General features: G+C 43.0%; 1 protein-coding gene and 1 pseudogene across 1 annotated transcript in view; both read right to left on the reverse strand.

Annotated features, from left to right (window-relative positions):
* The window catches only part of MERTK (MER proto-oncogene, tyrosine kinase), a 100729-nt gene that overhangs the window by 14489 nt on the left and 61927 nt on the right, over positions 1 to 24313 (reverse strand). Inside the window, exons 9-15 of the mRNA XM_045550082.1 lie at positions 17012 to 17165; positions 14240 to 14393; positions 11912 to 11997; positions 9940 to 10035; positions 9235 to 9315; positions 6530 to 6622; positions 5018 to 5136 (exon numbers count right to left, since the gene is read on the reverse strand). Of these exons, the coding sequence (XP_045406038.1) occupies positions 5018 to 5136; positions 6530 to 6622; positions 9235 to 9315; positions 9940 to 10035; positions 11912 to 11997; positions 14240 to 14393; positions 17012 to 17165 (783 nt within the window). The remainder of the gene's footprint in view (positions 1 to 5017; positions 5137 to 6529; positions 6623 to 9234; positions 9316 to 9939; positions 10036 to 11911; positions 11998 to 14239; positions 14394 to 17011; positions 17166 to 24313) is intronic.
* Positions 21804 to 22405, reverse strand: LOC123636645 (annotated as a pseudogene).

Below are 24313 nucleotides of genomic sequence, written 5' to 3' on the forward strand. Positions count from 1 at the left end.
TTAATGGAACAGAACAAAGATCTCAGAAATGTACAGCCAATTGCTTTTTGACAAAGGTGCAAAAGCAATTCAATGGATTAAGGATAGTTTTTTCACAAATGCTACTGGTCATCCATATGCAAAAAAAGCAAACCTTGAACTAAATCTCAAACCCTGTACAAAAAATAACACAAAATCAATCATATGCTTAACTGTAACATGTAAAACCACAACATTTTTAGAAGAAAACATAGGAGAAAATTGTTTTTATCAGGAGTTAGGCAAAGAGTTGTCAGACATGAGAGCAAAAGCATGACCCACAAAAGAAAAAACTTGATATATAGGACTTTTATCAAAATTTAAAATTTTTTTGCTCATGTTAAGACAATGCAAAGACAAGCTACAAACTGAGAAAACAATCTGTGGAAATCACGTATCCAACAAAAGAATTGTATTTAGAATATATAAAAAACTCTTAAAGCAAAAGACATTCTATAATAAAGACATCTGCACCCGAATGTTTATGGCAGCACAATTCACTATTGCAAGTATCTGGAAACAACCCAAGGGCTGGTCGATTCATGAGTGGATTATTAAAATTTGGTATATGTATACAATGGAATATTACTCAATTATAAGAAACAACAGTGACCTAGCACCTCTTATATTTTCCTGGATAGAGCTTGAGCCCATTATCCGCAGTGAGGTATCACAAGATCGGAAGAATAGACTCCATATGTACTCGCCATCAAATTGTCACTCACTGATCAACACGGTGGTGCTCACATGGTAGTAATATTCTCCAGGGATTAGGGGGTTGGGGAAGCGGTAAACTCACAACTAATGGATGCGGTGAGCATTGTAGAGGGGAAGGGCATGCCTCTAATCCTCGCTTGGGTGAGGCAAAGACATAAAATGTAACCAAAACATTTGTACCCTCATAGTATCCTGAAATAAAAAAAAATTTAAAAAAAGAGCTCTTAAAATTCAACAATAAGAAAATCAACAACTTCATTAAAAAATGAACAAAAGTCTTGAACAAACACTCACCAAAGAGGATATAAGGATGGCAAACAAGGACATGACAAGATTGGCAACATCATTAATCATTAGGGAAATGCAAATAAAAGCCATGACAAGATATTACTACACATCTATCAGAAAGCTAAAAACAGAAAACCAAAAGAAAAACAACTACTGATAATACCAAGTGCTAATAAGAATGAGGAACAACTGAATTTCTCATACACTGCTGGTAGGACTGTAAAATGGTTCAGCCACTCTGGAAAACAGCTTAGCAGTTTCCTGTAAAGCTAAACACACTTATACTATATGACCCAGGATCCTACTCCCGGGCATTTGCTCTAGAAAAATGAAGACCTCACACAGAAATTTGCATATATATAATATATATATGCATTTTTTTTTTTTTTTTGAGACAGGGTCTCCCTGTGTTGCCCTGGGTAGAGTGCAATGGCGTCATCATAGCTCACAGGAACCTCAAACTCCTGGGCTCAAGCAATCCTCCTGCTTCAGCCTCCCGAGTAGCTGGGACTACAGGTGCACAGGTGCACACCACCATGCCCGGCTAATTTTTCCATCTTTTGTAGAGACGGGGTCTCGCTCTTGCTCATGCTGATCTCGAGCTTCTGACCTCAAGCGATCCTCCTGCCTCTGACTCCCAGAGTGCTGAGATTACAGGCGTGAACCACCACACTGGCCTAAACATGAATCTTTATAGTAGCTTCATTCATGATTGCTAAAACCTGGAAACAACACATATGTCCTTCAACAGATGAACAGATAAACTGTGGTATATCCATACAATGGAAAACTACACAGCAATAAAAAAGAATGAACTATTGACACACACAACAACTTGGGTGCATCTCAAAGGAATAATGGTGAGTGAAGGAAGCCAGTCTCAAAAGATTACAGCTGTATGACTCCACTTATATGACGTTCTTGAAAATACGAAACCATAGTGGTAGAGGACAGATCAACGGTGACCACAGGTTAGTTAGCCAGGGGGGTATGAGGTGTTATTACAAAGGGGGAGCAGAAGGGAATTTTTGTTGGGTGATAGAACTGTTCTGTACCCTGATTGAAATTATGGCTACCTTAATCTATACGTGTGTTAAAATTCATAGAACTATCCAACAAAATGGGAAAAAATGTTGATTTTACTGTATGATAATTTTAAAAATATTTTTAAAAAAGAACATAAATTGTCCCTCTATTTCTCTTCTCCAAAGATGTAAGAAAGACATCCAATATGAGGCTTTTTTTGCATAGGGATCCTAAAAATGGGGACGAGTTAAGCTTCACAAGACAATCTTTGGGCATCAAATAGCCCTGTGTATTTTTATTTTTTTACTACAAAATGCAACCTTGTACAACATGAAATGCCTATGCCCCCCCCCCAAAAAAAAATTATGAGGAAAATCATACAACATGCTTGGAAATTAAATGTGAGTGAAATCACCTGTGGACATGAAACAGGCTCCGGGGAGGAGATGCAGTGCAGCCACACACGGCGCTGTCTGGGGGCTGCCCTTCGGGGAGGGGCACACAGGGGAGGCGGCAATCCAAGGACAGCTGAAGGCATGGGGTCTGCAGCCTGGAGGCCAACTCTGTCTCCACCACTGCCTTCTCTGTGCCTCAGTTTCCTCACCTGAGATTCTATTAGTAACTACTTCCTAGGGTTGTTGTGCTCCTAGTGCACTAATACATGCAAAATGCAGGCTGGCCTCTGCTACATGCTTGAGACATGTTAGCCATGGTCGTTCTCTGTGCAGGTGTGTATGTAGTGATGACAAGCGTATGAGACATGCAGGCAGGGAGTAAGTGATGAGAGGAGAATGTCTGAAGTTGTTAACAATTGTGCTAAGGTGCTGGGAATTGTGGATAATGTTTTCTTCTTTTGTAGGGTCTTTATAATGCTATCATCTTCCTTTTTGGGAAAAATGGGGAAAAACGCAGCCATGTCCATAAATGTTCCGTACTTTGGACAAGGTCCTTCCCCTCTTTGGAGGAGCCTCAGTGACTTTACAATAGCTGTGTGATGTGGCCACTACAATTTCCTGTCTCTGTGGTTAGTACTTGGAAGACTTAAGAGCTGCCACATGGAAAAGAACAGGAATAAGTCTGGGCCTGGGGCCATAGGGTGACCTATAAAAGAGCAAAAGGGCCCATTCTCTTGTTTAGGTCACTTAGACCTTCTCTGGGAAGAACAGAACAAGGAAAAAAGTGCAAAGCAAAAATCCCTGCCCCTCCATCACACATAGGCGTACAGTGCCGATGGGGTCAGCAGGACATAGGAAAGGAGGTTCCAGGATGTGCTGGCCCTAACTTGGGTCTCATGTTTTTGTTTGCCTATTTCAACTACCTCCCCACATTTTAAACAAGGGCTGTTTATACAGATTGACCTGTCTGTTGGGATGAAGAGACTGGTGTTTTTCTAAGTTGATTTCCCCCATGAAGTCCCACAGTCATTCCTGTTGTCACAGTTCATGTAACTCTATCAATCACCGGGACCTGTGGCTATTAAGTTCATTAATTACCGGAGGTGGCGGCACTTCCGTCTGAGGTCCTGTTTCTGTCTGGTTTCTCTGTGCTGTGGGGATTCAGGGAGGGGTGCTGCCCCCTTAGGGCACTGCTGAAGACAGGCATGCCGGCCCACCAATTCCCAACACATCTGATTCTAAGGATGGACAGGCTCACGATAAAGGGGAAGATGGAGGGGGTAAGTTCACCCTCAGCGGCAACTGGAGAACAGCGCCGTGCAGCCTCCTACGGGAACTGAAACAGACCCTGCATCCAGCTATTTCATACTGAACAAGCCAAAAGAGGGGACTTCAAAAACAAGAGGCTACCCCGACAGCACACAGGGCCCAAACACCTTTCAGAATGAACTGGGCCCCATCCTGCTCTGGCTTCACCCCACTCAGAGATTCCAGGTGACCTGGTGGGGCGAGGGAAGGCAGGCTTCTCTCCACGCTCCCTCCCTCCCGGCCTGAGCCCTGAGGCCTCTCAGCTCATCACGGGAGTCAACATTGGGACCACCACACCTGATCTCAGGCTCTACCTCAAAACTACCAAGGTTCCTCAGGTGACCGAAACTGGGAGGTTCTGGCTGTCACCAGCATGGTCACCATGAGGTCCCCCAACTGTGCGTTGACACCCCTGTCCCAGCCTAGTTACCTCCTGCTCATCCTGCCAGTGTACCCCTGCTGGGTGCTCTGCCCAGCCTGCGTGGCATTTGGGCCCCTGTGCTCTCTGTGCCCACAGCCCCCCCCTTCACTGTGAATAACTGACCACCTGTCTCCTGGTCGCCCTCACCCACCAGCAGTGCTCGTTCCACGGTGCAGGAACCACACCGTCATGTTCCCTGCAGCGTCCCCAGAGCTCAGCACCTTGCTTGGAGCAAGCACTTGTTCACAGGATGAACTAATGAACTTAACAAACCTTCCTTAATAAACCTTAAGAATCTGTGAGCAAGTCCCATTGCATGCCTTCACTTTGGGAAGGTGACCAGGCTAACCCCAGGCCACTATAAACCTAGGTTCGTAGGTGCAGGGGAGTGTGCAGGACACCACCACACTTGTCACACACAGGGACATTTCCCCCCCAGGGGCTTGTCTGCAGAGCCAGTGGGAGTGGGTTTAGGGTCCCCAAGAACTAATTTAATGGCCTTCCCATGGCCTGTGCACTCTGAGGAGTATGTGGCCATGAGTGGCATGAAGTGCAGGACTGGGAGCCTGGCCCACCTGACTCCAGAGTCAGTGAGACCTTGGCCATGACATTGTGTGCCCAGCTGCCTCCCCCACCGCCGTAAAGCAGAAATAATGATACTCTCGAGCAGGCCTGCTGTGAGAACACATACCACATTTCAACCCCTGGGTGCACAGTGGGCACTGAACAAAAGTCAACGTCCTCTCCTTCCCTCTTTCATTTTCAAGGTTAGACAATTTGGTTGTCCAGGCTCTGTCACATAAGCCCTGAGAACTGTTCAGAGGCGATGCAAGTAGATTATTACCTTTGGTCCTGTCTCCAATCGGGAGTACAGTAAATAGGTGTGCAGGTCCCCATATTTCATGAAGGGTAAAATCACCATGGGCTTTGGGATGCCTTGAGAACTCATTTCTATACATACGCCTGAAATCAAAAACATAGAACCAGTCACAAAGAGCCCTTGTTACGTGTGAGCAGGAAAGCACTGGAGGACCACTGGCCAAATTGAAACCATGTGCCACCAAGTCAACAGTTTAAAAAAACAAGAGCCCCTAACTCACACACTGTGTTGTAGAAAATGGAACACACACAGGGTCCGCTACCTTTTTTTCCCTTCTTTCAAATTAGTGCCAGACTTTGCCTGAGGGTTCTCAAAAATCAATTTGTAACAAATATAGTCATCTAGAAACCTAGAAGTTTTTGTTAGACTAAGTCTAACTGCAGGATAGAGAACCCATTAGGATTCAAGGGCAAATTAGTTTCATGTGATAATTAGATACTTATTCATATGAAGAAGTCCACTGTGTACAAATGCTTAAAACTATTAAAATAATTTTGAAGGCCTGCATGTAAAATCTAATGTTTCTAAATTTTAACACTTACATAAAGGAAAAGCCACACTACCATTTATCACGGAATTCAAGAGCTACAGCTGGTCACCTGATCCCAGGCTTGCAAAGCACTTGCCCTTTGTGGTGTGATTACAAAGCACAATTGTTCTCAGAGTCTGCTAAAGCTAATAGCTGCAAATGAATAACAGTAGTTTCTTTGACATAACATTGTATCCAAACGTTAGTTTTATCCATCTCTCTGCAGTGTCAATCATTTAAATCTTTGAAAGATCCCACAAGAATTTAACATGTATCACATTCATAGCACAGCAAAAATAAAATAAAATAAAGAGGTCAGCAGAAAATTCGATTATTTCCAGGTTGCTCTTCTCTCTTGGAATTGTGTCACTTATACAGCATCCATTCAATACGTAATCTCCTCTTTTATATTTTTTAGCCAACAAAGCTGCAAATACAAATTACGTTAAACACGTTCTATGGAACTGTTAAATCACGTTTCATGAAGTTATCCATGTACCATGATCATAATAAATCAGAACTTTCAAATAGGTTGACAAATTATTTCTCAAAGATGATCTATGGCATCTGTCTACTTCTATAGCTTTACTCCTGTGGTATTTGATTCATGGATAACTTTAAATCAATAAAAATTATAATATGACCAGCTCTTGTGTCTTGCCTTTGAGTAGCTGAGGGCTATTTAATTCACACTCTCCTAGAATTCTGTGGACACTCTAATCATTCCTGACTTCTTTGGTGTTCAGAAAATGCAAAGCCATTTTATCTTTACTATCAGCCTCAGAAAATGTAATTATAAGACATCATCTGGGTGAAAAACTCACTGTTATAAAATACTCTGGGTTTATACAAAGTGTAAACTTATCTACACCAGAGATTTTTTTCCTTTGGCACACAGTAGATTCGCTGAGCCCCCGTGGCCACACACTTCTGCATTTCTGAGGTACCTAAAAGTCGGATGACATTTGGGTGACTGAAGTCTTTCATACACGCTGCCTCACTGAGGAACTCCTCGATCTCCCGCTGTGAAAAGTTGTCCACTAAAGAAAAAAACGGAAAATGTTAGGCACAAATACTTTACTCAGTTGAGGGGAGTGGGGCAGGCAATAGCAATTTTTGTTCTTTAAAACTAAAGTCAGGAAAAGACAAAACTCTAGGGACAAGAAACAGATGCGTGGTTGTCAGGGGAAGGTGAGGGTTGGGGCAGAGGAGAGAGGAACAGATACGCGAAGCAGGGGGATTTTCAGGGCTGTGACACTATTCTGTACATGCTATACTGCAATGGTGGATCCGTGACCTCGCACAGCGGTCAGAACCCACAGAACTGTACGACGCCAAGCGGTAACCGGTACAGAGCTGCAGTTTTGCAAGATGAAAAGTTCTGGAGATGATGATGGTGATGGCTGTACAACATTATGAACATACATGATACCACTGAACTGTATACTTAAAAATGGTTAAGATGATCAATTTTAGGTTATGTGTATTTTACTATAATTAAAAATAAACAAACCAACAAAATATAAAGCAGGCTGGCTTTAGGAAATTTGTTTTAACAGGGCAAACTAGTGATTGAAATCATACATGAGAATATCTAGCACAGTGTCTGTACCATACTATGGGTTTCATATATATTAAATATATTATTCTTCGTATTAAAGCAAATTTAAAAAAAATTTTGAAAATCTGTATACCTGCAAAACATCTGCCAACTTTGCCCTCATGTATTCCCTTTGTTGACTGCAAACAACCAGCTCTGTCTGTGTGTGTATGGTGGGGGAGGGGGAACAGAGGGGTAGGAGTCTGCCTGCACACCCTTCCCCGAGGGACCAACCTCTAGGCAAATGTAGGTGAGCCTGAGGATTTGGGGCCCAGAGACTATTGTTTCAATCTTTGATAATTACCTTGGATGTAATTCCTATGCAAGCTACTCAAGTTAAGGAACAGCAGAGCCGGGTCAGAGAAGCAGTGGCTCTGCTTAGACTCAGTTCCTTCTATCAGACCCCTTAACCCCCCTGCCTTATATCCCTAAATGGGGGATAACGGAAGGACCACCCCCCCACAGGCACAGTGTGAGGCTCAAATACAATAACTCAAGGGGCAGGAACGGTGCAGAGTGTGGCTCCGTACTGGGTTCAGCCCCAGCGAGTGCTCTAACTTCAGGGAGTCTTAGTTTCTGGGGACTAGTTCTTGAACCTCCTCCTAGTTGTGCTGACTTCGTGTTCCTGTTGAACAGATGGATGCAGGAATGGTGGCAATGTCCCTTGGCTCACAGTGAGCATCACGTAAGTATTAGCCATTATGACATACTTAAAAAGCAAAAAGCACTGGCCCATGTGACTTGGTTATTGTGGTTCCTTTTTATAACTGAATTGAACTTTAGCCTCCAATTTTGGTTTAAGAGTCTCAACATATGCTTATAATCTAACTTATATTTTATTATCCAGTAAATGATAAATTTAAATCTTAGGAAGAAGCCAATTTTATTTTATGCCTTGATCAGAAGTAGTATTTAACAGGTAATAAGAAAGCAAGATCAAGAATATTGACGAACTGAACACCGAACAATCTCCATCCATGTGACTCATGATGGAGACCGCAGGTGTGATGTCACACGGTCATGGTCTATTTCCTGGGTGCCCTGGTGATGGGATATGACCACCCAGACCCCTCCAGAGTCAAACTTAGACAGTTGTGTGTCCCCAACTCCAGAAATGCACTTCCTAGAAGGCTATGGAGGGAAATGATACCCTGTTCTGCCACTGAAGCCTGGTCGTCTTATGGTAATGAAAAAGTTCAGCACAATCTGCCCCTTTCTAGCTATTTCACTTTGACAAGTCAGCAAGTCACTAAAGACGGTTTCCTTATCTATGCAGACGTCTGCACAGATGCTAGTGTCCTAACTGGCATCTACCACTATTTTTGTCAACACTGTAATTCATTCTCCTCCACACCAACATGGAAGTGAACGATCTAGAATGTAACTTGCTCTGTTCCTCATTTGTTTAAGACTCTTAGTAGCACTCAGTCCTTGCAGCATAAAAGCAGATTCTTTGCTATGACTTACAAGGCCCTCCCTGACCTGCTGCCGGCTCCCTTCCCAGCTTGCTTGGAGGTTATAGCTTGTGAGAGCAGCTCTTCATATGTCTTTGACCAAAGAGTATTTCTCCTCTTTCTGGGACACTTACTTTCCAGGTAGCCCACAACTTCCCCAGGGCCCTGCAATCATCCTCAGACGAGGAAGTGGGCCCACCACACTAGACAGAGCAGCCAGACCAACCTCCGGGGTCAGATGCTGACACCAGATCACCCCTGCCTCAGAAATTCACGCCTTCCTTTGGAGTTGTTAGCTCTGCTAGATGAGAGAGAGAGAGGGAGAGACAGACAGAGAAAGAGAGAGTACAAGTGTGCACAAGAACATGCTAGAGATAGTAAACGTAACATGTTATTGCCACCAGTGTTAAAAATATGTAATGCATGTGTGAAGAGCTCATTCTAGTAACTCCCCTGGGTGGCCAGCGTTCTGCACTGCCTTCTGACCCACCAGCAGCTGCGATCACAGCATATGAACACCATCACCGGCCTCGTGGAGCACCCGATACTGAAGCACCTGCCCACCCGAGAAGAATGGGTTTCATCCTTGATAACTCACATTTCATGGTCTTCACCGCCACTTTCTGAGAGGTCCCATCTTGCTGCTTAAGATTTCCTTCCATTACAGACCCAAACTCTCCTGGGAAGTAAAGCATCTATATGGGCACCGTGCAAAATCTCCCCGACCACAGAAACGCCCGTACTCGCACACCTGGGCCTTGTGCCACGCACTGGTCTCCTGCTTGTCACGAGCTTGAGTGGCTCAGACCTACCTTAGTCATCACTTTACTAAGCATTATAACAATGCAAGACACTTACAGGAGAACATGAAATATATTGTTGAAGTTCATAAAGCACAAACTCTTAATACCATTATCATTCTTAATACCATTGTTATTCATCCCAAGAACAACGTACCAAATTAAATATGTATTTTCATCTTTGTTCCTATTTAACTAATTAGAAAGGTGCCAAGAATAAACTTGAGAACTAGAGGAATAAATTTTAAGTACGTAGGAAGCTGATCAATGAATTGCATGCTTTTTACTGAAGAAAGAGAATTAATATTTTTTGAGGGCACAGAAGATCTTTTCATTTGCCAAATCTCAGTTTCAAGAATCAGTATTTACTCCATCATTTTAAATTATAAAATATAACTATCTGTATTATAACTCAAAGTCATAAAATGGTATTTTATTTAATAAATAATAAATTTCTTTTCTTCTTACCCCACATTTTAAAGGACTTACTTTAAACAGCTTACCTTCGCCCAGAATTTTTCCAAGAACTAGAAGATTCCTGTCAATCACAACATCTTCTAGTTTATTTTGTAGTTCCTCGCTGACTCCCAAGCTCCGTACTAGGAAAGGAGTGAGAGTATGTATAAGAGCTGTCAGCATGCTTTCTTTCATTTGAATATAATTAAAATTATGTTTAAAGTCTTATACAATAAACATTCTTTTTTTTCATTTTGTATCCATTATTTCTCCCCCAAAAGTGCCAGTAGCAAAACATCACACTTAATTCTACTATAATTAAAGTGAGTATAATGAATCCTTTAGGGCAAAATTAATTCAGAAGAATGGTAAGAACCACATTTCTTTTCCCGCTGTGTGGGAGGAGCAGCTGCCATCAGATTCATGTAGGGGAGGTTTGTCCTTGGGTTAAAGGGTAAGGAAGATAGGTCAATAGGTACCTTCTAGTGAATTCTTTACCATTATATCCCTAACTATAGGATACAAATCAGCGACTAGGACACCTCCTCTGCCCTCCCATGCCAGGGAAGGGATCTCACAAACCACAGGAAATATTTAGAGAACAAGCTATTATTTTACATATGGTTTATGGAACCTCATTCTAATGACGTAGAAAGTGCTGAAGTGAGTACTTCGAGGAACTAGAGAATAAGATCTTCTACAATAAGGCATGTAATACAACAAGGTATATAATAGATACACAGCACTGACAAGTGTTGGCAACAAGAGGAATTAACCAGGAGAGATCAATTCAATAACTATTTGGCAAATTATTTGATTTGGGCCACAGTTAAGGCATGAGAAAGCCTCTGAAAGAAAAAAAATGTGGATAATTAGAAAGGACACATTAGTTCTCAGAGAAAAAAATTTTACCCCAATGGTCTTCCAATAAAGAAAAGAAATTGGTCTAAATAACAGCTTTTTAAATTTAAAAATTTTAAATTAAAAATTCTGAAGTTAAAAAAATGCAAGAACAGAGAAATCTAAAAGTCAAAACTTACAGATTAGAAAAGTAAAGAAATTGATAATATGCTACATTAAGCAAGTTTTTCTTTCATAGCAACCTGTATTCTATCACTCTTTTTTTTTTTTTTTTTTTTGAGACAGAGTCTCGCTTTGTTGCCCGGCATAGAGTGAGTGCCGTGGCATCAGCCTAGCTCACAGCAACCTCAGACTCCTGGGCTTAAGCGATCCTCCTGCCTCAGCCTCCCGAGTAGCTGGGACTACAGGCATGCGCCACCATGCCCGGCTAATTTTTTCTATATATATTTTAGTTGGCCAGATAATTTCTTTCTATTTTTTTTAGTAGAGACAGGGTCTCGCTCTTGCTCAGGCTGGTCTCAAACTCCTGACCTTGAGCGATCCACCCGCCTCGGCCTCCCAGAGTGCTAGGATTACAGGCGTGAGCCACCACGCCCGGCCTCTATCATTCTTATGTCTTTTTTTTAATGGTAAACATCCAGAAGCATGACTTTGTTAATATTTGCACATACATTCTAAACTTTTTATGAAATTATTCAAGACCACTATTATCTGCTTCATTCACTCTTTAAACTAAAAGGTTCAACTCTCTGATTCAGCAAAGCTCAAACCACAATGTTCAACCAAAGCGTGATGGCAAATTGTCCTCTAAGTTGGTTGCCACGAAAACAGGAAATGAGGCCTGAGATATGTCCATTACTTTAAAATTCCTGACCTTTACCCGTCTCCTGTCACCCCAGAAGGTTCCTCTTTCCCTCCGCATTTCATGACATTATGAGCCCTTAACCCCAATTACTTAACCCCAGGTCCAGCTCCACATTCCAGTAAACCAGCCGGCAGAGATGTGCATGGCAATGTCTGACTATCTACTTGCTGGTTTCTAAAGACATTCTAAATATCCATTCTTCGACTCCTTAAGCTTTTGTTGAAATCATCTGTTCTTTCTTCGTTCTCATTTATTTTAACTTTTGTCAAAGAGGGAAACAAAAGTCAACTTACAGGTAAGTTCGATGGCTCGCCGACAGAAGGACTTCTTTGCTATGTAATTTACAACTAATTCAGAATCCTCTTCTGTGAATGCATTCCTGGGTGAATGAAAACAAAGACATCTCACTATAAAAATGGGGCTACCTAGGCAGGTGCTGATTCCACAAGGATGCTACGAAGCCACCGCTTTTTAAAAGGGCTCTTCTACAATAAGAACATTTTCCCCTAGAAGAAACATGTTTCTTTCCTTTGGCCTATTTTAGACTTACCTGGCAATATCAAAACAACTCTGTCTAGGTACCATCAAAAGCAGGAAATAACTGATAAGCTTCCAATGGCCAAAGCTGTAACAATCTGAGCAACAAAATAAAAGGCAATGGCACATCCCTTTATTGTTGCATTCCACTCCTCCAGCATTACCTTAGTTGCACATTTCAGGAGTCCTTATCAGGCCCACTGGGAGTTCAGGACCTCCATAGGAGCTTGGCTATCATTTTCTTGGTTCTATCTTTACTGAATCTATATTCTAGGTGGTCTCAAGCAAATATATCTACAAATCATTCTACAACAATGATTGTTTCAACAATGCTAACTATGAATTCTCACTTAATGAAACAAACTGCATTCTGCCACAAATTCTTAAGGACATATGCATCTTAAGACTCAGCATCTTTTCATTATTGACTGAGTCTAAAAGTCTCAATTCAGAATCATAGCTATTAGAACTGGTAGTAACCTTGGAGACCATTCAGAGACAGATAATACCAGGGAAGCCTGGAAAAGTTAAAAGCCTTGTCCAAGTGACAGAATTAATGCTGGATCCCACTGGGAGAATTTTTCATTTCCTGTCCAGTGTTCTCCCTCCATACACCAGGCTCTAGGCACCACAAGGGCTTTGCATGTGCTGTTCTTTCTGGCAGGAATGCTCTTCCCTTCTCCCCTACTTAATGAATTTCAGCTCTTTCTTCAGATCTTAGCTCAGGGGTCAGCCAGCTCTGCAGGGGGGGCCTTCCCTGGCTTTCTCAATGCAGTCAAATTCTCCTATTACACATGTTTACCCCTTTATATAAAATCTACCATTGTTGCCATTTTGTGTTTATTCGTGTGACTACTTGACTACTTACTGCCTGGCTCCCCGTGAACTGTGAGCCCCAGGAGGGCAGGGTTTTGTTTGTCATTGTATCCCAGGATGCTACAGCGTCCAGTGTCTAGCAGGCCTTTAATATACATTAATGAGCTATTTTTGCAGCTTCTGCAGAGGTTCTCTATACTTGTTTCATCTGGAACCCACATACCACATCAAGACCCTGGGATGTATTTTAGTCAATTTTATGTTCAAAATTTAGCTCAGATTTTGTCTACCTCTTTAAATTAGTCATTCTTAGACTTCATATACTAACATATAATAACCACAAGGATAGAGCTGTTGGGACTGAAGGTAACCAACCCCTAAGACTGGGAAGAACATAAATAAAGCACAGCCTGGCCTCCAATCTTAAGCCCCTTCCCATGCCCATGCAAGTCTTAGAGTGAGTGGAACGTTCTCACAGTATTCTGAAGGTGGAGCCATCAGCCCCCTCCAAAACATAGCCATACACCCTTCTTTCATTCTGCCTCATTCCAAGCTGTCAACAACTTCTCTCATACAAAATGCTTCCTCCTGACCCATGATTGATAAACTGGATTTCATGGAAATCCAAATTTGCTGCAGAGCCCTGGAGTAGAAAACTGAGTTCCAGAAACAACGTTTACACACAGCCTTCTTTTCATAGGTTGCTTTAACACGGCAGCTCATTTTTGTTGATATTTGATTAGTATTTTGTTACAAAATAAGATGTATGGAAAATAAGAAACAGAGTTTTGTTTCTCATTTGAATGTTCAAATACAGTTTTTCTGTATTAGAAAAATAACTGATCATTATAGAAAATGTGTAAAATATGGCAAAAAAAAAAAAAAAAGAGGAAACACAGAATTACCCACAATGATACCAGCCAGAGTTGCAAATGCTTTGATGAATTTCTTTCTTGTATTTTGATCTGTATATGCATTTTAAAAAATAATAGGGGTCATTTTTAAGGCTTCTAATAAAAATCCTCATTTAACAGCAAACCAGTTTGAGTAGTAAAGGCCCCTGACGATCTTCTCTGTATAAGAAGCCTTTTCAGGGCTGGCTATGGCTGCCTTTGTAGGCATTGGCCTAGGTAAGGAAGCTGGGCATGCACAAGGCAGGCACCTGTCTGGATGCAACGTGAGGGGCAGGGCCAAGTGGAAAGCATCATCACTTGGCATGACAACCTCGTCAATACCACGGGGCAAACATTTTCAACTAGCATACTTACCCAAACTTTGTCTCCTGGACTCTTTTTCTAATGAACAGAGAGATATATAAAACCAACCCAATCAGAATAAATCCACAAAAGCAGCCAAGGATGATGAGCACAGGATCTGTGTTGCCAGGTGCCGGAGTTGACGAAGGGGCATAATCTGCCCAACCTGGTAAAATACCAACAGAATCAATTCAAACATCTCTTTGGGATTTGAAATACGTGAGAAACATCAGCTTGGAACAAGGAAGAACACGCAGTCAAAAGCTTTTAGAATTTAGTTAAATCTTTCGTCTTTTATAATCCACAAATGTAAGCAGTCCTTACTTTGTGCAAGCTGAGACCATGTACAGTGATTTTAATAACCAGTGGGAAACTAGCTTGCTTTAATCATTCTACAATGTGTGTATGTGTGTGTTTGTGTGTGTGTATATACATATTAAAATATCACATTCTACTCCATAAATACATGCAATTTTCACTGTCAGTTAAAAAATAATAATTTTAAAAGTCAATGGGAAAACTATGTTGTTTATAAATGTACTGGAAAATGAAAAAATAGTTAAAACTAATATTTACATGGTGCACTATAATTTAAAACATTAAAAAGATTAAGAATTAAAGTGTTATTTCTTTGAAAAAAATTATCAAGAGTAGGTTGAACAGAGTTTGCCTTTTCTAGTCATGTAACTTATGATACAGAGAAACTATATTTTCTGTTTTAGAGCAGCGGTCCCCAAACTTTTTGGCACCAGGGACTGGTTTCATGGAAGACAATTTTTCCACGGATGGGTGAGTAGGAGGAGGCAGAGCTCAGGTGGTGATGTGAGCCATGGGGAGTGGCTGTAAATACAGATGAAGCCTTGCTCATTCACCTGCTCATCTCCTGCTATACGGCCGGGTTCCTAAGTTTCATAGAAGACAATTTGTCCACAGATTGGGGGGTCAGGGGGGCATGGGTGGAGCTCAGGCAGTGATGTGCAGCCCGGTTCCTAACAGGCCGAGGACTAGTATGGGGCCACGGCCTGGGGGTTGGGGACTGCAGTTTTAGGGAATTGTCACACACCTTTCTAAGTTTGGATCAACTTCCAGTGTTTTATCTTTTGTGCTTTCAATGTTGTAAAATATCTCTGTGAATGCCTTTAGTGTTAAGTTTTTTGACAGTGTCACTTTCTCTGGGACATTTCCATCCTTTTTTGTCACAACTTCATTTATGTCAATAACTTCACCTTCACTAAGTACCTCAGCTGCATGTTTAGTCTATCAGACAGTAGCAGCGTGAATATTCCACGGTCCGCTTACATTCTATTCAGATTTCATTCCAACACTATCACTTTTTGCTTCTTTGCTGCATTTTCTTCTTTGTTTTCCCCTTCCCTGTTTCAATTTCCCATTTTCGTAAAGTGTCACATGGGTTTGTCACTGGGAGACAGGGAAGCAACACAGCCATGCGCCTCCGTTAGATGTACACAAACTGAATGATGGTTACGCAGTGACCAGTCACTAAAAGATTGTGAAAGAAGTGACACCACTGGTCATGATGCACATCTGTTATTTACATGATGATCCGTGGCCTGAAGAGCTACTGGTCAAGTTTATGCTTTATGTGATTATAGTTGATATATTAATAAGATGGTAACTAAAATTTGAACCAAATTGTTGGGGAACTAATGTTATTTAGCTGTGGTAACTGAAATTCATGCATATTGGAGCTGTGCAAGGCAAGGACTGCCTGTATAGCAAAGCTTTAGAACATTTTAGAATTTATCATGAATGAAGATGAAAACTCTGTAGTCTTAAACTCTTATTTTTTTAAACTGTCCCTCTAGAATCAGAATCTCATTGTCTTTGAATCCCCACAAGGTAGACACATCTTGTCTCTCCATAACCAGCAACTAACGTTCCCCAGGTACTGAGACTTGGGGCTGTAGGAATGCCATGTGGTTGCATTTCAGCACTAAAAGGGACAGCATGTTTGAGAGTCACTGGGAACAGACAGATGAGAAGTCAATCGTCTGCTCACAAGTCCTGTCTACTGCTGGGTACAAAGACCATATTTGGCATGAACTTGTAAATGTACAAGTCACACTGATATAGATGCCTATGTGGGATTTTATGACAGCAGTTTAACATCAAACAACCTAGGGCAGATCAGAGTCAGAACACAGTTGGCTCCACTGGGCTATGGAATCAAGCACAGCATTTGAACCACTTGGGGCACCACAGTGGCACTGTGCCAAGGGACACTCCAGTGACATGCAAAGGCCAGCACGCATGGCTGGGCATTTAGTTCATTCAGCCCAGGGCAGTCAGAGGATGGCTTCCGTAGGCAACATTTCATGTTCTGCACAGACCAAATCACAAAGCACATTACCCAAGGCTTGAATGGATAAAAACATGGCAAGCAGTGTCAGTGCTGCCTAAAACTTAGCAAAACAAGCACTAGCAAATAAAGAGTGTCAATCATAGAGGGCTAAGCCACACTGCTTGTCCAAACTTCAGCTATGTACAGCACATGTCATTTCAACTAAATTCAACAAGTCAAGTCAAAGTTGGTATTCTGAAAGGACTAATCTTCCTAGTACATGATTGTCATTAATAGTAACAGTAGTAGCAGGACCCACGGGTATAGGTAGTTCTGTGAAGTGTGTTACCGTATCTTTATCATTGCAAAAATTCCTTTTGGTCCCTATCTGTCATTCTTTAATCAGCCGTCCACCCCTCTGGCAACCTGTGCACTGCCGGGACTGCCACGTTCTACCAGCCAGTGGGGGCCCCAGCTCTCACCGCGTGTGGGGATAAATATCTGCACTGGGTCACTGAAGGGCCCGACTCCCCCTTTGGTGATGGCCGCAATCCTCACTGTGCACGTGGCGTTGTGGACTTGAACAGAAATCCGAGCACGGCTGCCATTGTGGCCGACTTCCTCAAACAGCTCTTTCTGGGGACAGAGAGGAAAAGAGGAAATGAAACTCGAGGCGCCAGGGGCACACTGCTTGCCCACAGTTCCTTCCGAGGAAAGCCGTCCTGCCCATGTCTAGGGGCCCTGTCCCCACATCGTTCCTGCCTCACTCAGGACACAGCCAATGGAACCAAAAGGCAAGTGGAAACTAACAGCAACTTCAGGCCTTTGGGGAAACCAGGGCCATGAGGGCATGGCACTTGAGTGGTCGCAAAGAAGCTTCTAGAAGAGAGGGAGCATGTAGCAGATGCATCCTCGAGACCCCCATGCTCAGAACCCCCACAGCACAAGGCCCCAGAGTCACACTGTCCCCTGATGTTGTCCACCTGCCAACCACCCTTGATCTAGCACAGAGGGCTCCTGTTCCTTGAAATTTTAAAACTTTTGATTAAAATCTACAAAGAGGAGGGCATTGATACTATTTTTTTCTTTCAGTGTGACAAATGTGCGATTTTTTCACTTTTTAAAACTCTGGTTTTACTTTATGATGTTTTAAAGCCACTGCCGTGCAATAGTGAGCCATTAAAACATAGGGAAAAACAACCAGAACTAAGTGTTTATATAATACTTCGCCTGTGTTTCCAAACCTTGATGATTACAGTGTTCTCTGGTGTAGAAAACAATTGTGTATTTAGGCTATCTTTTCAAATGAAAATTTTAGGAGTCGTGAAAGCTGAAATGAAACTCTAGGAACACGTCTTTATCTCTGAATTTTAGAAATTTGATTTCAGAGAGAGAAATATTAGGTCATATGAGGCACCTATATCCCAGATCATCAACGAACAGCAAAAGCACATTTCTATTGGTAACTTTATTCCCTGGTCACTTGGTCTCAAGCCGGTCACTTCTAGTGATGGCACAAGATGGCCCCAACTCAGCCCGTAAGGACAGCATGGTCCCACCATTCACGACCAAGAGAGCACTGGGTCCAGAGACTGTTTCTACATCTAGACAGGCAGGGACCACCAGGACCAGAAATTCCTCCTGTATAGAAAAAAACAGACTGCTTTTGCTCTGCTCTCACATCACGACGATTGACAAAGAAGACTTCTGTGACCGCTAGTCACCAAGAAGTAGGTGGCAATTTTTCCCCACCAGCAACCAATCAATCAACTCTGTAGAAGACACCAGCGGGGCATCCTCCAACCCAGTTCAATTCTGACACTACCTGCCTGACATGGCGTCAGATCCCACAGGTTGAGGGCTCAGTCCCACAAGAGGGGCCCCACTCTTGGTGCCAATCCCAAGCCCCAGGCTGTTTTACCTGTGTTTCTGACCAACTGGCTATAAATTGGGGTTCCCACAACCCCCTCTTTAGATTCATTTAATTTGCTAGAGTGGCTCACAGAACTCAGGAAACACGTTTACTGGTTTATTATGAAAGATATTACAAAGGATAAGGACAAAGAGATGCACAGAGCAACCCAGTTTTGACTATGGGTTAGTTGGTCATTCTGTATTTAATTTGAGAAGGGGGCAGAAAACCGTGTGGGAAGGGGTGCAGAGCCCATGCCCTCCCTGGGCACATTGCCCTCCAGGAACCTCCACGTGTTCAGCTATCTGAAAGCTCTCTGAACCCCATCTTCTTAGGCCTTTTATGGAGACTTCATTGGATAGGCATGAATGACAACTGCGTAGAAATGTAACAGGACAAAAGGGGTGTGATCTCATACTAACAGATGGAGTGGGGAAACCAGCAAGGCCTGTCTGTTCAGATTCTTCTTGGCCTCTCTGTGCAGTGTTCCTTCCTCCCAGGTATGGGGCAAGACTCCTTCTGAAATGAGGGTCTTATGACCTACAATCCGATAAGGTCAGTCAGCAAATTTCTTTATTGTCAGCTCCAAGATAAAAAGGTGAGGGAAGATTCCTGCCTTGGGGAAAGAAAGAAGCAAATGAAAGGAGGGCAGGAGAAAGTCAGAGAGAGAGAGATTCTGTTTTCCGGGGCCTGCTTCTGAGACCTAAAGTGCCCCAACATTACAACAAAACTGTCTTTCACTTTTAAAGCTCTAAAGCAGCTTCAGGAACAAAGCACGATTTTATACATTTATCTGCTCACTGAACTCTTTTTTCATGGAAGATCCACTGACACTCTGTGAGAATAGGGATGGAGTGGGAAACACTAGCCCACACTTATCAAAAGACTGTCCCACTCAGAAAGAAAGTCTGCATCTGGTTTATCAGCGGTCCCTAATCTTTTTGGCATCAGGGACTGTTTTCATGGAAGAGAAGTTTTCCATGGACCAGGGTGGGGGTAGGGGGATGGTTTCAGGATGATTCAAGGGCATTACATTTATTACATACTTTATTTCTATTATTATTACATTGTAATATATAATGAAATAATTATATAACTCACCATAGGTTGGGGACCCCTGGTTTAGATGGTATAGCTGGGTCCACACATCAAGTTCCTAGTGCTATAAATGCCTACAAAGCACATCTCATGCCCTGTGTTCAGACAGTATAAAGTTGAACAAGACACAGCTCCAACTTCCAGGAGAACAGACTGTACTTGCTCCTTATCTTTGGATTTTAAGCTCTTATTTGGAAGGCAAGGGATATCAAGGAAATAGAACAAAAAAGTAGATATTTTTATTAAGATATAATAAATATCCATACAGTAAAGATCAGGAGGTTCTTAATCTGAAAGTGGCATAAAAGTTGTAGGATCAAAGCGGTACAAGCCTGTCTTCAGCATAACTGCAATAACCCACCCAAAGACCACTTCCAAGAATGTTCTGAAATTGCATGCTCTTAGTGCAGTGATAAGTGAAAGATATCTTTCAGAAATATCCAACTCCCCTGACTTGCATAAAGAAAAAATAGCTTTAGTAACAGTTTTCTAAAACTGGAAATGAAAAGACAATTTTGAGAGATGAAGTTGTGTTTCAGCCTTGCCCTTCCAAGATGAAGGGGGTTTAAGGAAATCGGAGTGACGGATGCCGAGATCATCTCAAACTTCACTTTGGGCGTGGGTTCCGGGCTCCCCCCACGGCTGGCCTTTCTTCAGTGTTCTTATTTGCCTCCAGTTGTGGATCACGAGCTTGGAACTTAGCTGCATCAGAGAATGTTTCCTAATGTAAAGGGAGGCACCAAGTCTTTGTTGTCACAAGCCTGTCGTGACGCACAAAGTGAGCACAATGCAAATGACCTTCTCCTAGGGATGATCCAGCATCTCCAAGGAGGTAAGTGACTGGAAAGGTCACAGCCCTAACTGCGGCAGTACTGTTCTCCCCACAGAGGGGACCGTTCTGAACAAAGGGCAGTGAGAACGCACAGCACAGCTGAGTGTTAATGGCATTTAGTATACAAGGCTCTCTGGCCACAGTCATCTGTAAGATTTTCATCACTGCTGCCTTTCAGAAAGCCTCAGCTCAAGAAGTCCTTTCTAGAAAAGCAGCTTCACCCATGCCAGAAGGAGAAGGCGAGAGGATGACGTGTAGCTCTTTAAACAAACTGGTGTCTGCTCCAGTGTATGCTAGTAATAATTATTTTCTGTCAACAAGAGAAAGATAAAATTCCTATTGCATTGAAATAGCATTACTGAACCTTTATGCTTAGTACAGATGGCACTTGGCATTGTGACAAAAAGCCTTTCTCTAAGAGAGACATTTGATTCCCCGACTCAGCCAATGGGGAAACGCAGTTAATCCATAGTCAACTTGCACACATGCCTTGGGACAAAAGACCAGGAAAGGAGATGTTTCTCTTTCAGCTGTCACTTTTAAGCAGGATTATTAGTAACACCATTATTATTTACTATAAAGCAAAACAACAAGGACTTCTAAGCCCTCTTCTTTTTCCTCTGCTTCCGTCACCTACTGCTTCCGACAGTCTGCTTTCTGATAGGTAACCTGAGGCAGGAAAAGAAAAACAAATCCCACTTGTCCTTTCGGAAAATAGCAGTTGAGATAAATGCTGGATGATGTGAGGTTAAATATGATTGAAGCAAAGCTTGGACACCATCAGTGCATGCAGCCGTCTACCCACTCACCCTGTTCATCTTCCAGCCAAGGAGCTGTGTAACTTTCATGTGATGCCCCATATGAATGCCATGAAGATGCATCTAGTGTTAAATCTGTTAGGCAGATGACAACACAGGAAGCATGGTCATGGTAAAGAAGAGACAGTCTTGATAAGGAAACCAGTGCACAGTGCATCTGCCCTTCCATGGATGCTGTATGTCACCAAAGGAGTCAGTTTTACCTCACTCTCTTCCTTTGCCTGGTGGAAAAGAGACCTGTCTGGAAGCTGCCCACCCACCCACACTCAGGCATCATCACTCATCTGCCTCCCCTACTTCTGTCTTGGGTCCAGTGTTGGTACCACAATGGTGATCTTTAGACTTCACAGAAATCAGAATCACATGTCCCTCCAGGTTTGACTGACAAAGTCATCGGAAGGGCACTGGCTGGTTCTTAGAGAGGGAGTCACTATTTCACACATAGATCCCCTTGGCCTTTTGTTTGCTATTGTGTGGAATTTTTTAATGCATTTTATTTTTAGACAACCTATATGCCATTTTTTTTCTTAAAAACAATGCTTCTACACCAAATAAATCATGGACAAAATAAATGAAGAGCTCAAGATGACATCAGTCCCATTTGTATTAAGTCCGTGTTGTGTGGGTTACAAGCAGCAGCCAGTTATGATGACAGGTGATAGATCCAAAGTAATTGCCAAATTTGTCAACATTTTCCCATTTCTAAACATTCCTAAAGAAAATCACATATAGGTCACACCATCCTCATGGTAGTCCAGCACAGCAACCACGAAATGCGGATTCACGTTTTCACCCATACAGAATGGGTAGTTTTTGAAATTAGCAAGGATGTGTTCGATTTGTTCTGTGGCCCCTGACATAAAAGGCTTTACTCTTTCTGGTCTCTGTTCTTCAAGTTTGCCTTTGATTGACCTCATGTAGTCTTTGATGTACTTCTTGTAGGCTTCTTTTGTGGAGCTGGTTTCCTGCTAGCGAGAGTGATGGTTCACGACACCATCAACACTGGTGATCACTGTGCTGTCAGCACCTTCGTGCTCAGGGCCTCCAGCGGAGCCACTTTAACCAATAAGCCGGTCATCAGTGTTACCCTCTGTCCTACTCTCTGTCTTCACCTCCCCTATAGCCCGTCCATGGTCTCCCAGATCTTGTAAATGGCAAAGAATGTCTCATCGTGGCTGATGAGGTCCTCGTGGATAATCACGACCACAGCCAGTAGTTAGAGCCAGAGCGGTACAACTGGAGCAAGCAGCGCCGGGAGCCCGGGGGGGGGGGGGGGTGGTGGGGTGGGGTGGGGGGGGGTGGGGGGGCGGGGGAGGGGAGTGGGCAGAAAAGCTTATCTGCTATCATGAACTAAAACTAGTACTTACACTAGAGAGTCCTTGCTGAACTAAAGAGGATCTTGCCAGCCTCAGATTATAAGGCAGGAGCTACCTGATGTATCGATGCACCCCGACCCCAGCCCTGCCCGGTTCCAAGCACATACTAGTATTCAAAGCAGTCATTGTTGACAATTATGATATATGTTCTCATTGAGCAAGAAAACCTTCTTAGGTTTATGATGTACATTCTCAATGAGGAAGAAAACCTTCCTAGCTGGCAGGAGCCAGCTGCTGAGTCACCTGACCAGGCTCGGTAGACCAGAGTGGGCCAGCAGTGTGCTCTGGTGGAAAGAAGGTGGATGTGTGTGTGTGTGTGTTTGTATGTGTACGTAGGTATATCTGTGTGCGGGCTGTGTGTGTATGTATATGTAGGTGTATCTGTGTGTGTGTATGTATATGTAGGTGTACCTATGCAGGGTGGGTGTGTGTATATATGTATGTTGGTGTACCTGTGCAGGGGGTGTGTGTGTAGGTGTGTGTATGTGTATGTAGGTGTATCTGTGTGTGGAGTGTGTGTCTATGTGTATATAGGTATACCTGTGGGGTGTGTGTGTATGTGTATGTATATGTAGGTGTATCTGTGTGTGTGTATGTGTATGTGGGTGTATCTATGCGGGTGTGTGTGTGTGTAAGTGTATGTTGGTGTACCTGTGCGGGTGTGTGTGTGTGTGTGTGTGTGTAGGTGTGTGTATGTGTATGTAGGTGTATCTTTATGCGGGGTGTATGTGTGTATACGTATGCAGGTGCAATTCAAACTGAATTACACCACCGGCTCTCCTGGGTCTCCAGCTTGCAGATTATAGGATTTCTCAGCCTCCATAATTGCATGAGGCAATTCCTTATAATAAATCTCTTTCTACACATATATATTCAATTAGCTCTGTTTCTCTGGAGAACCCTGACTAATACACAAGTGCAAATCAGGACCACCTTTGCTGGAAAGGGCAGTCTGCCACAGGCACCAAGCACTTTGCACATCCTGAGTGTGCCCAACTGCAAGGTCTAATCATCTGCTGACCCTGAGCCACTCTGAGGCTGGTCATGTAGGTCGAGGGGGCCACAGCATGACTACTGTGCAACTCCACAGAGGATGGGCTTGTTTGCTGCTTGCTACACAAAGTGTTGAAACCTGGGCCCTGGGCCCCTCAGCTGCACAACCCACCATCTGAGCCCATCACCTCACCCCATGGGACTGGAGGGCAGGGAACCTGTGCCACCAGGCTGATGTTCCATGGGGTGCCGTGCCATGAGTGACAAATTCCCTTTTTCTGGCCCACTGAGTCTCATGTTTAATTTCAGTTGCTATGCAGCTGTGCCAGGCCAGCCGGCTCCCTTGCCGAGTCCTCTTATTAGGCGTTAGTTTACCCTTGCTATTCTCTATGAGGTTGGGGTTGTTCCCTGACAATCTTCTTCTGAAAAGAATCCCCTGAGGTTTCCAAAAGGCTATGAATTGCCAACCGCTACTCCCTGACCTCATGCTATGAGTATCCGGGTAGGTCACACTGTCTTCCCCGAAGAGCCTAAATTCCCTGAAGGCAAAAATGAGGTGATAACAGAGGATGAGTTCTACATCGATTTACTAAATAAATAAATGAACGAGTGAAGAACTCCTCAAAAGACTTCTCAGTCACCTCTAATTTTTACTATATTATTTATATCCCACCGAAAGCTGCCTTCCCTAACTCAATCACACCACGTCTTTTCACAACAAAATGAAAGCTTCTAAAACAGAATTAAACCAGCAA

The sequence above is a fragment of the Lemur catta genome, chromosome 4, assembly GCF_020740605.2.
Source record: "Lemur catta isolate mLemCat1 chromosome 4, mLemCat1.pri, whole genome shotgun sequence".
Taxonomy (NCBI): Eukaryota; Metazoa; Chordata; class Mammalia; order Primates; family Lemuridae; genus Lemur; species Lemur catta.